Source organism: Lemur catta, chromosome 6 (genome assembly GCF_020740605.2).
Source record: "Lemur catta isolate mLemCat1 chromosome 6, mLemCat1.pri, whole genome shotgun sequence".
Lineage (NCBI taxonomy): Eukaryota > Metazoa > Chordata > Mammalia > Primates > Lemuridae > Lemur > Lemur catta.
In genome coordinates, this window is record NC_059133.1 from 18,441,087 (window position 1) to 18,457,083 (window position 15,997).

Consider the following 15,997-nt stretch of genomic DNA (forward strand, 5'->3'; position numbering starts at 1 on the left):
CAGGAGTTTGAGATCAACCTGAGCAAGAGCGAGACCCTGTCTCTACCAAAAAAATAGAAAGAAATTATCTGGACAACTAAAAATATATAGAAAAAATGAGCCAGGCATGGTGGTGCATGCCTGTAGTCCCAGCTACTAGGGAAGCTGAGACAGTAGGATTGCTTGAGCCCAGGAGTTTGAGGTTGCTGTGAGCTAGGCTGACGCCACGGCACTCTAGCCTGGACAACAGAGGGAGACTCTGTCTCAAACAAACAAAAAAAAAATCTACTATGCTCCATTGCACATCAGAGTAACCAATTTTTTTTTTAAGTTATCATTTGAAAAAATTGGAAACTATTTCCATAATTAAATGGTTATGGGAAAACCTCATAATGTTCAGAGGCTACGACAGTTTAAGCAAAATAAAGGAAAACATTCACTAGCTTTTCTAAGCCATCAAAATGGTTTGGATTTGGTCCCAATTTTGGGTGAAGATCAGCAAAACCCATTTATCTGGTGGAAATTTTTTAAAAATACATATTTATTAAACATTTATTACACTCCCAGAACACCACCTAAGAAGAAAGATTACCATTAACAAAAACTTTTGTAGATTAAACAGACACCTCCAAAGCTGGTTCAAACTCTGGGAAACAAACTAGGGCACAACTAACATTAAAAGAGATAAGAAAGCTCTAAGATCAAAGAAATCAGAGGACTTTAGGGTCTTTTGTTTACAAATATATTCAAAAAAGATTTGCCTAAAAAGATTTAAATAGTCCCTAAGAGAATCAGCACGTAATTACATCCACCTCTGAGAAAATATTAATATATAATACTTAAGTGAAATGGACAAATTATACAATAATGTAAACTCTAAAACAAACTAAAGGAGAAATAGAGAAATTAAAATATTACTATAGCCACTGAAGAAAGCAAATCAATCATTAAAAGAAAGAAAACACCAAGCCCAAATAGTTTAACAGGAGACAAAACAAAAGAATAAACCTTGCCCCTAGTTCATTTTATGAAGTTAGTACAACCTTAATATCAAACTCAGACAAAATCATTATTAAAAAGGGTAATTACAGATCAATTTCATTCATAATAATAAATGTAAAATGCACTAAATCAAATATTGCCAAATTAAAAAGTTTTTTTTATGAACACATGGTTAGTTTAACACTAGAAAAATCTGTCAATTTAATTTACTAAAAACTGAAGGAGAAAATGGTATTATGTCAATAAATGCATAAAAAACATTCAATAAGATTCAATGAGAACTCATGAAAAAAACTATTAGTAAGCCACAAATAGAAAAGAACAACCTGCACTTTATAAAGAATGTCTATAAGAAACCCACAGTAAACATCATGCTCAATGATGAAACATTAAAATAATTTTCTATAAAATAGTAACACTGCAAAAATGTCTGTTATTTCCATTTCTAATATTTACTGGATGTTCTGGCCAGTGTGTATGAACCTACAAACCAGACAAACACACATACAATATAGACAAATTTATAAGAAAGAAATAAAAGGCCATTATGTTATTATTTATATAAATGGTCTTCATAGAAAACCCCAAAGAATCTATACATGCATAAACTATTAGAATTAAAGAGTTTAGAAAGTTTTTTCTATTATCAGATCACTATGCAAAAGCCAACTGCACGTGCATATACCAGCAATAATGTTAAGCAGGGTCAGTTTTTAAAAGATACCATTTATAATAATTGAAAACACAAAATTTAATTATAATTAAATTATAAAGAATAATTCTGTCAACAAATACATGCAAGATCTTATTAAGAAAACAATATAATATTATTCAAATATTAAAGAAATTTAAACAAACATAGAGAAGTATCATGTTCATGGATAATAAAATAAATTATCTTAAGGATGTCAATACCTCTTCAAAACCAATCTATAGAACCAATGCAATAACAGGTTGAGCATCCCAAATCCAAAACCTGAAAATCCATCATGCTTCAAAATCTGAAACTTTTTGAGCACCAACATGATGCTCAAAAACAAAAAAAGCAACAAAAGCCCACTCATTGGAGCATTTCAGATTTCAGATTTTTGGATTCAGGATGCTGAATTGATTTAATGCAAACATTTCAAAATCTGAAAAAACCCAAAATCACTTCTGGTCCCAAGTATTTTGGAGAAAGGATACTCAATCTGTATCTTAAAATCCCATTAAGTTTTCTTACAGAACTTGAAAAGCTGATTTTAAGATTTACATGGAAAGAATATGACCAAGAAAGTCAAAGAACTGCCGTAGAAGAAAAACACGTTTTTCAGTAGAGGGCTGGGAAACTTGACTTAGTAAATATCAAACATTATTTTAAAGTTATATTAACTAAGATTATAAATTTAGCTGTGGAATAGAGAGTTCAGAAAGGAGCCCACACATATATAGAAATCTGATAAACTACAGAGATGGCATGCAGATGAGTGGGAACAGGATGCATTATTCAAGAAATGTGTAAGGATATTGGAAAAAGTAAAATTATATCTCTTGCAACACACATAAAATTCCAGATGAATTATGAATTTAAATGTGAAAGTCAAAATATGGGAATATGCTAATAATCTAAGGGTTGGGAAGAATTTCTAAAAAATAACACATTAAAAGTACTAACCATAAAGACAAAAGAAGAAATTTAAACCTCAAAATTAAGAATTTTAGTACAGCAAGAGACATTACAAAGAGGTTGAAAAGATGTAACAAACTAAGAGAAAATATTTACAACATATAACAAATAATTAATATCCAGAATATATAAAGAACTCCCATAAATCAATTAGAAAAAGACCACAGTGGAAAAACAGAAAGCCAAAAAAAAAGGCATTTTACCTAAAAGGAAAGATAAATGGGTCATAAATATATGGAACCTCTTTGGTAATTAGGGAAATACAAATTAAAAGGACAATGAGGTACCCAAGTGTTGTCTAACACATGGAACAATAGGAATTCTCATATCCTGCTGGTGGAAGCATAAACTGCTTACTACTACTCTGGAAAACGTTTTGGCATTAGTAAAGCTGAACATAAATGTATTCTATGATACAGAAAGTCCACATCTAGAAGTATAACCTAGAAAAAACTCCTATACACATGTACCACAACACACATACAAGAAGGTACTCTCTTAATACCTTAGTACTCTCTGCAGTGGCTCACACCTGTAATTCCAACTACTCAGGAGACTAAGGTAGGAGGATCACTTGAGCCCAGGAGTTCTAGGCTGCAGTGAGCTGTGATCATGCCATTGCACTCCAGCCTGGGCAACAGAACCAGATCTTGTTGCTTAAAAAAAAAAAAAAAAAATGTATTCTCTTACTCAATGGGCTCAAAATTAAAAATTAACTCTGAAATGTTTCATTAAAAGTCATACAACATACACTCACCATCCAAAATTAATGTTTATGGGACACATATTCTTTTTATGGACTTCTTATTCATTAATTGCTAAATTCATTAATAAACATCAGCAATATTACCATTCTGTAAATGCAGAGAGAAAATATACCTGACAAGTCACTTTTTGATATAGCATGAACAGCTTTTTGTTCACACTGACAGGCATATGTACTTTAATCACCAAAGACTATATCAAGTATTTATAAAAGTAAATCCTTTTTGAAGATTATTTCAATTTAATCAGGATTAAAAGGAAAGAAAACTTTTATCCTTATCATCCTTGAGTGAAATAACTTCATTTTTAATATCTTCTTAATCAGAAAATACACAGAAGGAAACAATAATATAGAGAGAGCTTGATGTCCTGTGGTCTTCCTTAATAACAACCCATTTTCAAGAGACTATAATCTACTCAACAGAAAGCATTCTACCACGGATCTTAATCAGATTGAGAAAATTCATACTGAAAATAAACAATATTCCACTAAAACCAAAACAATGTAGGTATTAGCAGCTATACAAAAGGTTAGCCTCAATCTGATGAGTCATTTCTAAAAGGATGAAAGTATAATTCTTTGACGTGCTTTCTATTCAAGCTGAAAAATATATAAAGGTAGAGAATCATTTACCAAGCAGGTTGACCGAGATATTTTTCTTCATTTTACACATCCTTGTTTGACTCTATGCGAACATCAAACTAAGAAAGGCAAAAATGAGTCGCTCTTCCTACACACTAATACTAATTTTTTCTTTGTTTTCTCAAGGTATTTTACTTTCATCCTCCAAGTCCATAAGAAATTTAGAAGATGACATGGTATTTAATACATTTAGGCTGGGGAAAGCCTTTCAGAAGGAAGATACTGCAGAAAAATCAGTCGTTGCTCCTTCCCTGGAACAATATAAAAATGATGAGAACGGTTTCATGAACAATGAGGAAAACAAAAATTCAAAGGTAAGTGGCAATGTGACCAATGTAACTTGTCGTTTATTTCAATGGAAATTTAAATGATTTTTATAAATCCTCCAAAAAGTAAAATTGATACCTCTATTTTATAAACAGAAGTATATGCAAATAGTCACAGTATGCATTAAAACAACTGATGATATTTCATACATACCAGGTGGTTCCTTCCATCCTGGAAAATTCCTCTTATCCAAAAATTTTTTTTTTCAATAAACTTATATCTGATGTATTTTTAAAGAGTCAAAAATGGTGCAGAGCACCTTTGAATTGAGCAATAATATTAAACAATTGTATTATAGTTCTATTACCAATAAGATAGCTAAAAAACAAATCAACCTTCTCTTTACAGAACACAGGCTTCAAACATAATTTCTTAAATCATGGTCTGCCACTGAATCTAGCTATAAAACCTTATCTCGCACTAAAAGGATCTGTAGCTTTCCCGGCTGAGAATGGAGTTCAGAATACTGAATCAACACAAGAAAAGAGAGAAATTGGGGATGAAGAAAACTCAGCTAAATTTCCCATAGGAAGGAGAGATTTTGACAGTGAGTAGTCTTTTTAAAACTCAATTCTTACATCTTAAAATAGAACTCTTGAGGTTAGCTGAATTTGGATCCAATCATAACAAAATCAAATAAGACCATGGTTCAATTACAGTTGATATTAAGTGACACCTGCCAAAAATGTGGGACTAAAAAGCATTTAATTGAGCTGGGTGGTGAGGGCCCTGTAGTTCCAACTACTCGGGAGGCTGAGGCAGGAGGATCACTTAAGCTCAGTTCAAGACCCACCTGGGCAACATAGGGAGACCCACATCTCTTAAAAAAAATTAAAACAATAAAAATGCATTTAATTAGTTATTATAATTTTGTTTTACTCAGAATTAGTTTTACTAGATCCATTCTTTTTTTTTCTAACATATATTGTGTGATAATTATAGTCCTTTAAACAATTTAAACTTTTTTTTCCCTTCAGTGCTCAGGTGTATGCTGGGAAGAGTCTATCGACCTTGTTGGCAAGTCTGATACCTGTTGGTCCACATCATCTTTCAAGAAGACAAAAAAAGCATTTAATTGCCAGTGGGAGGAAAAGCCTTTAATGTTACTCTAACTTGTGTATTACTTGAAATGTCTGTTTTAAAAGAAAGCAGTGTTAAGACATGCCAGTAACCTAAATGATATGCTTTTTCTGTGCATTAAACTTTGTGAAAATCCTGCATAATTATGACTTATTAGTATTTTTGAACAATGCTTAACATACTAACCACGCTAACCTTACATATACTCCAGACCTAAATAATAGAGTATCATCATTTACACCTTAATCTCTTAAAAATTAAGTATGTCTTTGGTGAATAGTTTAAATATGCATAAATCTAAAGCACATAAAAGACAAATTCATAGTCTAAAATACTGAGTTAACTTTGTCTGGCCAATAATCAACTTGTCCTTGGCGGTACACTTACTGCCTCTTGCTACTCTGGCTAGTTTGCATTCCAATTTATTATGTGAATTGTTTGATGTCTTAGGTATCTTAACATTTTTATGTTGAGGTGGGTCATTTCCATTATCACAGAGAATGTTTTCACCATCCAAATCCACCTGTTTCCTTTTTGAGGTTTTATTTCCTGTCTGACTACTTGATTTTCTTGATAATTTTTCATTTTTACTCCTGTCCAGATGAACATTTCCAAAACTTGTTCCAATTGTTGATCTTCCAACAGGTGAATTTATACCCTCTGTTATGCAAGATGAAAAGGGGAAAGGAATTATATAACATTTAGTATATTACTCATGAGAATTTTACAACAAACTTTTAAAATGGCTAAAATGTACTTGAAAACATTTAAAGTAAAATAATGCTATAAATTATATAATTAACAAATATAGCAACATTACTTTTCATCTTACCATACCACCTCTCTCATCGCTACCAACAAATATTTGTTTAAAGGCATGACATTTAATCCTTACACAAATGCTACAAATTGTTCAGTTAAATCAAACTGTGTCCTATTCCTACCCATAAATTTGTACTTAGATTTAACTTTTTAAATAAACTCATATCTTTACAAATATAAATCTTTACATTTCATAGTACTTTGCAAAAACAATCTAGTTTCACTTAAGTTAAAATCAATTAGTAGACAAAAATTAAATTGTTGCTTAATTATTCAAATAAGGTCAATTACCAGAAAGGTCATTTTCCATGTGAAGAACATGCAAAGGTTTTGATGCTGAATTAACATTATTCCAATTATCCTTGCTTATCATGCAATCATCTTTATAAGTACAAGCAAACTGGGATCTAATTAAGGTTTGTTTCATCTGGTAACACAAAGAAAGAAGAAAATATGCAATTTATTCATTATTTTGATTTGTTTTTTCATCTAGATATATACCCTATAGTAACCAAGGTATCATAAAAAATTTTCCTTAAAAATTACATTATTTATTGAGAACTTTTAACCTTTTATTTTTCACAGTTTATAAACTCATTCATTGCTATGGCCAGCATTTTTGTTCTTTTCTGCAAAACTAGCTTTATGCATATTTTTAATTTTTTATAAAAGTGATTAAAAAACTAACTCTAGACTCTTCATAGGTCTTTGTTACATATTCCTGTGTCTGGGCTGTTTAGAGAGCAAGTTTTATTATAATGAAATAATAATACACACAATATACGTAATCATAGAAAAATATAAGTTCTTCATTCTAAGAAACACACAGAACACAACTCTTTTGGAAAAAAATAGCATAGGAAATTCAAGAAGTTGGAGAAGGGAGAAATGCTAAAATGAAAAAAAGAAATAAGAGCAGTCAAAAGAAACAAAAATAGAAAACTAGCAAACCGCAAGATAAAACAAAATGGTGTTGGAAAGGCATCACTTCTTGAGTATTTAGGAAAACAAGAAAGATAATTCAAATATATCATTCTAGAAAGATTTGACCAATTGATTTAATGGCCAAAATTAAAAATATTCCCTTGCATTTATCTTCAAAAGTAGGAGGACCTAAATTTCTACATATATAGGAGAAAATTCGAAAGATAAATTTAATTCTTAACCATTGAAAAGGGTGCCAAAAAAGTAATTTTAGAAACGTATTCTGTAAACATAAAACCAATGAGCTGTTTTAATGATATAAATTAATTTAGAACAAAGTAGCCTACATAGACAACTCAAATTTCAACAATTATAGCTGAGGTATATAATACTATTCAAGTATAATGGGGCGATTTCTCCAAATAATGACGAGTCATTTCAAATCTTTTCCAGAAATAGACAAAGTTTAAATTTAAAATAAACGATTCAATAAAAAGGACTTCAACAATTCAAACATGTGACACTTCAAAGTATAACATGATACTGAACATTACTTACAGAGTAGTTATTGATATAGTTCATGAATTCTAAAATAGTGCAGCTTTACATTATATATTCGAGAGTTATACATAATGTTATATATATTCAGAGATCAGCACATTGATCTATTCAGTTGTTTGCAAAAATAATGGCAGTAAAAATTCACTATGGTTTAGAAGAAATTAGAATAATCTCCTGTCCAGCTGCTTCATAAAAGCAAAATTTTTTAAGGTAAATTTTCTATCTTTCTGATAATGGAGTCTGTGAGAGTCTCCATCTCTCAGATCACTAAAAATTATGTTTCATGTGCTTGAATGAAATATTAGACAATTAGAGCTTATTTTCCATCTAAGCACAAAAATGCACAATTGAAAAAAAATGTGAAAATGTACAAGATCGAAAAACTATCTTTTTAAAAAAAGTGAAACAGAATAGACTCTTGAAAATGAATGGGACTACAACTCACTACTTCGATGAATCCCTATGAATACAACTCCTATTATACAGCTTCCCCCATAAGATGCCCTAAAATATAACTGAAGGTTTTAAGTAGCTCTTTCTGGACTTTATTAATCCTATAAATATTCCATAAATAGCAAGAATCCTTGCTAATTCTTAAAGCAATTCATAAAGCTACTAAAATAAATTTTATTAATAAAATGAAGTCTACATTATATCATTACTGTAATAACAATATCCATGAACTTTATTTCCATCTGCAAAACCAGTACTAACCATTGACATTTTCTTTTCCCACATTTCTTTTATTTCACCATAGTTATTGCTTACAGAGAATTATAAACTTATTGCTTATAAAAAGTTATAAAGAATATGATAAGATCATGCAGGCAAATAGATGCTAATGGCCAGCTTGATCACTTCCTTTGTACCCAGATAGTGATGGCACCTATAGGTGGCTTAGGAGGCGTTAGCCTCCCACTACAAAGTCTTCATCAGCACCACCCATAAAATACTGTAAATAATAACTATATTATTTAGTTGAGAAAACTTATATTTTCTTAATCTCATCTTTAGCATGAATAAAAACTTCTTCAGAAAGCTTTATTTTTATTAATTTTTAACATAATCTAAGTAAAAATCTTTGTTTGCTATGTAAATACAATCACAAAATAAGCACCACAGCTCTCCTTACAACTAGATTTCCTCTCTTCAGGCCTCCCTATAGAAAAATTCTAGACCCCTCAGTGACCACAGAACAATCTCAGAAAACTAGAGTTAGAAGGCAATGGATACCTAAAGTACTCAGAATAGGTTCAGATGTAAAAGGAAAATAATTAGCCACTTTATTTACCATGAAAAATTCTATTTATAAACTTATGAAAACATGAGAAAGAAACACAATAATTCTATGCTGATCTTGGAACACTTATATTCAAAAGACATAATTAAGAGTAGTTATACTGAGGGTTTTTTTTAAGATTATTAATACATACGTGATTTCTCTGCCTTGTACAAAAATCTCTTTTATCAATTACCACTTATTATGTTCCAACTATGTGATAGGCGCAGTATACTAAAGAGATTACTAGAATGACTTCTATAATCACAAAGACAGTCCACTTATAAAATTTGCTGTTGACACACAGCTGGAAGGAATAACAAGTAAATTAGACAACAGAATCAAGATTGAAAAGATTGTTCAGAAGGCTAGAACCATAAGTAGAAACTAAGAAGATGAAAATAGCTGGGGATAAAGAAAGTCTTGTATTTAAGTTCAAAACTATCAATTACAGATGTATAGGATGAGGAGAACCTGACTTAAAAACAACATATGAAAAAGGCCTAGAGACTTTAATTGATCATGAACTTGACTAGAGCCCATAGTGTAATGTTCAATTAAGAAAACAGCACAAAAAGACACAATAATGTGATAGGAAAAGTACCAAAATTGAGGTCAAAAGACCTAGCTTCTAATACTAGCCTTATTACTGATTAACTGGATAATCTTGGATAAATCACTATGCCTCTCATTTATTCCACACATAAATGGGAATAATATATACCTCAGAGAATTATCAGAATTATATGAAGTTAAAAGTATAAAAGGACTACATAAACTCTAGAGATCTATGCAGATACTATGTAGTTGTTATTGTAATAACATACATGAAGAGGGTATTCCTGTAAGAATAAAATCTGTTGAATTAGATCTCTCAGGACCAGGCCAATTCTAAAATGATTCTAGGAATGCAGCTCAAAAAATGAACTTACAATGAGCTTCTTCATTTTAATTATTAAAACAATGCAAGCTACATTGGCTTATATTTATAACTTAAAAGAGATTGCTTTTCCTTTGTTCACAAAAGTTGAATTTTTCTGCACAAGATTAGTGGCTACACAGAACTGAGATTACTTCCTGTTGCAAATCTTCCAAATCTCTGTGTATTTTGATTTGGAATCACAAATAAGCAAAACAATTCCCTCTTGAAAGTGCTTTTGAAGCACTAAACAACTAAGAATAATGTCCAGATTCATACATGGCTGTTAAAATCATTTCATGTTCAAGTCACACGAGAAAAATGGATTGAAAGTTTTCCTTTGTAGAGTGATTTCCCCCCTTTGGAAAGATTTCTATCCACAGTAAAATTGCAATGAACTTCAAACTTGCCAAGAATTGGAAAAGTCCTTTTGCCACAAGCTCTTTTTAAACTGAAATTATTAGTAAGTTCCCAGTTTAAGGAAAATAGTACTTCACATAGGAAAGCCTGACTCCAGTTAAATTAAGATGAATGAGTCAAAACAATGAAAAGTCATGGTCTCAAAGTTAGCCATATTAACAAGAAAATGAAAGCTCTCAGCTCCTGTTATATGGATAAATATATTAACAAGTTTGAAAAAGAAAATTATTCTCAATATACCTATTAAATATGTAACTAAAAATAAATATTCTAAATTTATTTTTTTATTCTTACATTATCACATTTTCAACAGGATAGAGATTTGGTATTCTTAACAGAATATGAATTTGTAAATATATCAAATAATACATTTCTTCACCAGCAAAATTCCATTTACTCTGCTAAATAACAGAAAGAAAATATTTTTGACCTAAGTAGTAACATTATCTTTTTATGACCTCTCATTATATTTACTATGCCTTTACTTACTCTTTGGAGATAACATAAAGTCTGGTACCCTAATATAAACCCTTATTCTCTTAATTATTACCTGTATGGTCTGGAAAATGATGCCTTCTAGAGTTGAGATGGATTAATTGGGATGAAGGACACAAAATGTCCTGTATAAACACCTGACACTTAGTAGGTACTCAATAAATCCCAATCCTATTACTTCAGTCAAAATAAATTCAATTTAGTTCAGTATGACACAAACATTCCTTTTCATTCTAATTGAAAAATCCGGCTCACTCCCTTATAGTCTTTGCTTAATATTACCTTCTCAAGGAGACCTCTACTTATCATCCTATTTAAAACCAAACCAGACACACAAAGGAACTCACTTTCACTAGCTTCCTCCCCAGTTTTATTTCACTCCACAGCACTGATAACCTTCTAATATACCATATAATTCACTTGTTTGTTTTGTTCATTGTCTGCTTCTCTCAACTAAAATATAAACTCCATGAACAGTAAAACCCTTAGAGTTTGGTAACTAGTGACCAGCTCTGGCCCTCTCTTCCCTACAGGCTAAGGAGTCCATAGGGTCTCAGACATGCCCACTAGGAGACTATGACCCCTCTTTTAGATCCTGTTCCAGGTACCTGCAACCCCTGGGCACTGGCCTAGTGCTGGCCTCTTCCTCTAGGCTCAAGAGCTAACTGCTATGACAAGGATGTTGAGGAGTGGAGTGGAGGGTCCTAAAGACTATGAAACAAAACCAGGCTTGAAGGGGTTCTATTTATATACTTGTACCTCAGCCACACAAGTATGTGGGGAAGTTTTGTCCCTTAGGGCAGGGTGTTTGTCTGTTTTGTTCACTGAGGTATCTCCAGTGCCTAGGACAGAACCTGGTATCTGGGATGTACTTAATGTTTGTTGAATGAATTAATTAATGAAGTAAAACTATAACAGAATAGCAAGTGTATACAAGCAGAACCTATGAGGGAACAAAAACAATCAATAAGCAAAAGCTTGGAGGTGGAAAATGATGTACAAAATAGACTCTGTTTTCCTTAATATAGAGTAAGGAAACCATATGATAAAGAAATGAAAGAAGTAAACTTGAACAGCTAAATCACCCTAAAGACACACAAGCTTTGAGGTAGAAAAATAGGTACAGAGTAAACTCTACTCTGTTCAATAAGGTAAGAAAACCAGTTAGTACAGAAACAAGATAGAAATAAACATGCAGAGAAAAGCTAAATCACATTTAAGTACAAAGAACCAGGCAGCTGAAGTCCTTAAGCTGCTTTATAGCCACCATTCACTTTCGAGTTCTTAAATATTCTGCCTTGCTCAGGTTCTTATGTACATATCCTTACAATAAATCCCCACAAAAAAATTATTCCTTATAACCATAAAAGGCACACTTTCCTTATCCTTGCCCAACATTATTTATTCACTGTTACTTTGTACAGCCACCCAACACACATTCTCTTTACACCAGCAAAGCAATTTAACACTTTCATCATTGGGTTGTTTGCTGAAATGCTCTATTCCATTCTGTCTGCCTATTCAAATCCTGTTTAATCTCTTGTGGTCTAAGCACCACCCCTCTTTCCATTTCCTCTACTTAATATGGTTGTCTAGTTATTGCATTTGTATGTATCTTTAATTCACTAGAACTATACTCTTTTAATGTGCTAGCCACGTGTGGTTAATTAAAATTAAATAAAATTTAAAATCCAGTTCCTCAACTACAGTGGCCACATTTCAAGCGCTCGATAGCCTCATGTGGCTAGTGCCTACAGTAATGGACAGCACCAATACAAAACATTTCCATCACCACAGAAAGTTCTACTGGAGAGCACTACTCCCGAACAAAGCCCTATAACCTATGTCCTGTGCAGATGGATTCTCAAAGGACTCTGGGACATTTTTTTCATTCGCTGGGTCCATACATTTAGAACACATATGTAACTTTAAATTTATCAAGGAAACCATGGATTTGTTTCCCCTGTCTTCTGTTAGCTAATCATCTGATGTGAAAAGACCAACCAACCTTTGGAAAAAGTTACAATCAAAATCTTCAAATATTGTTTCTACCCTATTTTCTCCTCTCATTCTGGGACTCCAATTAGGTATATGTTAAGACTTTTTCTCTGTGTCTTGCTCTTCTATTTTGCTTTTTTATTTTTTACTCTTTCTTTGTTCCAGTTTCGAGATTTTTTTTTTAATGATCCATCTTCAAGTCCACTTATCCTATCTAAGGTTGTGTTTGGTTTGCTATTAAATTCATCTAATATATTCTTAATTTTAGATAATGTTTTTACAGTTCTGGAATGTCTATTTGGTTTTATAGATTTTAATTCTCTATTGGAATTCTCTAATTTTTCATACATTTGGAACATCTTTTCCTCTAATTACTTTTACATGTTAATTTCTCTTTAACTCCTTAGCAGCTAATTCCAATATCTGGATCATTGGTGAGTCTGCCTCTGTTAGTGTTTTCTCTTGATTAAGGGACAAATCCTCCTGCGCCTTTTCATGTCCAATTATTTTATTTCATCCTGGATATTGCATATAAAGGAACTATAGGGGATCCAGACGGTATCTTCCACCAAGAAGGGTTCTCCTTTTCTTTGTTAGGCAGACAGAGTGAAGGGCTGATAACATCAACACAGTCAAGGACTGAGTTGGGTCAGAGCTGGGTTGCAGCCTTCATAACTCACATTCAACTTCTCTTTCTTACTTCCTCCTCAGGTATGTCCCTCCCAAGCTTTAAAGTGAGAGCCTGGTGGAGATCTCTATCACCTCCAGCCTGAAAGTCTGGGGTATTCAGGCTGCATTTCGGGGGGTTTCACACTGAGCTCTTTGCCCTCCCAGCTCACTTCATTTCCAAATGTGGCAAATACTATGAAAAAGGAGACCAGCCATGTGTTTGAGGCAGGGCCCACTCCTCAAGCAGTCTTGTCCTCTAAATGCCACAAGACAACAGGTGATTTTAGTCTACTGTATTGAGGCTCCTGACCTCCCTCACAGTTACAAAATTCAGAATATGTGTCCTAGGTAAAAAAAAAAAAAAACTGCACTTAGGGCTCCTGAAATTTCTTAACTATTACCAGCCCTTCAAGATAACCAAAAGCTTTGTCGATTTCTCTTCTTCTTCAACAGATTTTTTTTACATGGGCCAATATCAATCCTCAACTTATACACAAAACTGGCAAGAAAAAAAAAAATTCCAGGGAACAAAACAGCTGGTAATAGATTGCTCACCTCAAAAGGACTTTGTCCTCTCCAGATTTTTAGTTTATTTAAGTTTCTTTGTTTACATAGCTCCCCTATGTCTTTACTTTTTGCAATTTATCTGCCTTTTATTGTTTTACTATTGTAGCAGGAATGGTGTTTTGCCATGACCTACTATATTCTGCTTAGAAACATAAGTCTCCAAGTCTGTGAGTGACTACTTGATTCTGTTCCTCCCTTTCTGAGAGCATTTTATTTTCTCCTCAGAGTTATATTTTAAAGGCTGCATATTTTCTGCTATCCCTCATTTTTCTGCAGCCTGAGGAATAGTAGAGGTAGAAGTAGAGCTCAGCTGAGGAGACAAGTATTCTGAAAAAATTTCCATGTTCTGCCTTCTCTTCTAAGAGTTTATTACATGTTATATATGCTATATGAAAGTTCATTTCATCTAGTTAGGAACTGCACTTCATAAAAATGGAAGGAGACCATTTGGATAATTTCCCAATTCAGTAAGTAGCACTAGAGCCTTCACTTCTCTCAGTGTGTAAGTCTCAGGGTTCATTTTCCACATTTTGTCCACATTATTATCCAGTTGCCACTTCTACTATTTCTCTGACAAATAAGGAAAGTAATAAGAACACACATTTAGTTGGCTTCTCAGTTTTGAAAATATTAGTGGTAATTCTCAGAATTTTGCTAACTCATCAGTACTATATCTGGAAACTAGGACTAGATTACGTTGCTAATTCATGCTGTGCCTCTTCAGTCTGGCCATCATTTTTGAAGTTCATTGCATCTGATTACATTATTCTTTGTTATTTGCACTTGGTGATTGTTTTTGTTAGTTTTTATTATTTTATATTCATTTTAAGCATCAAGGGAAGAAAATTCTATGAGTTAAACTCAATCCACTACTTTAATTTGGATGTACTCAGAGTTCTCTAATGCCCTAAGGGTTAAATGTGAATATCTAAGAATTTTCTAATACCACGAGCAGTGGACTGCCTGGCTGCTTATGAAAGTAACAGAGTTATAGCCAGTCTAGTTTTTCGCACTAAGTGCTGATTTTCACTGTCCCAACTGCTTCATGTTTTAAACAGCCAGTATTTTGCTCAATAGCTCACTTAAGTTATTAAGAGGATAAGTGATGATTATTCTGATATTCATGTAATATAGTACAAAACATTAGACTGAGAATGAGGAAACCACCTTTCAGTTGTGTCTGATGTGCAAAATACTGCTAAACTGAGCTGTAAAGAATAATTAATTTACAAGGATTTAAGGAAGTAAGTATCACCTTAAAAATCTTTTAATAAAAAGGTATACGGCAACTTAATAACTTATTTAAAGTGCTTGGAAATTGGGGGTAAGAAATGAGGAGAAGATATTCTCTAAAGCCTCCTATAAAATCCATGAAGGTTCAGGAAGAATCTTCTCTTTCCTTCACAGGAAAATTTATTTGAACATCATACACAAGTTTCCTAATATGCTACAGTAGGAAATAGAAGTTGAGGACCTAAAATAAGTATGTTAATAAAGTTTCCAAAGTGGTTTCATAAAATTTTGTCATCAGAGGGGCATCTATTTCTATTTATGAATGAGGAAACTAAAATCTGAGTTAATTTGCCCATAAAATAACCTAGATATTTCACAATCAAGTACACCAAAATTTTAAGTTTTCTAATATTTCCTAGGTTTGAAATGCTCATTCCAAGACAGTATTTCAAGTGTAGATTATATATTATTTCCATGACTTAAAAAAAAAAATTGTACAGCAAAAGAGCAAAAGTAATAGAGTAATAAGGTAAAAAGCTGTTAAACTACTTTTCCATAGTTACTTTAGTAGTAAATATTACCAACATTTTTTATGATTCCAACAAGTACTCTACCTGGGTATGGTTCAGCTGTATACCTGGCTAAATT

General features: G+C 32.4%; 2 protein-coding genes and 1 long non-coding RNA gene across 9 annotated transcripts in view; 1 reads left to right on the plus strand and 2 right to left on the minus strand.

Annotated features, from left to right (window-relative positions):
- The window catches only part of LOC123639376, a 68,454-nt gene extending 65,287 nt beyond the window's left edge, over nt 1–3,167 (minus strand). Inside the window, exon 1 of the long non-coding RNA XR_006735706.1 lies at nt 3,153–3,167. This is a non-coding gene — a long non-coding RNA (uncharacterized LOC123639376). The remainder of the gene's footprint in view (nt 1–3,152) is intronic.
- A 384-nt stretch (nt 3,168–3,551) lies between these two features.
- On the plus strand, nt 3,552–4,937 carry PMCH (pro-melanin concentrating hormone). Its single transcript, XM_045555142.1, has 3 exons — nt 3,552–3,613; nt 4,120–4,369; nt 4,731–4,937. The coding sequence occupies exons 1-3, from the start codon at nt 3,552–3,554 to the stop codon at nt 4,935–4,937; spliced, it is 519 nt and encodes a 172-aa protein (XP_045411098.1).
- A 300-nt stretch (nt 4,938–5,237) lies between these two features.
- Nucleotides 5,238–15,997, minus strand: part of LOC123639377 (PARP1 binding protein) — a 61,902-nt gene continuing 51,142 nt past the window's right edge. For 6 of the 7 annotated variants that reach the window (XM_045553099.1, XM_045553098.1, XM_045553100.1 and 3 more), the window contains 2 exons: nt 6,576–6,711; nt 5,238–6,122 (listed from right to left, as the gene is read on the minus strand). In XM_045553099.1, coding sequence (XP_045409055.1) covers nt 5,782–6,122; nt 6,576–6,711 — 477 coding nt within the window. In that variant the 3' untranslated portion in view covers nt 5,238–5,781. Of the gene's footprint in view, nt 6,123–6,575; nt 6,712–15,997 lie in introns of those variants that run through there. The other variant, XR_006735707.1, reaches the window with a different exon arrangement.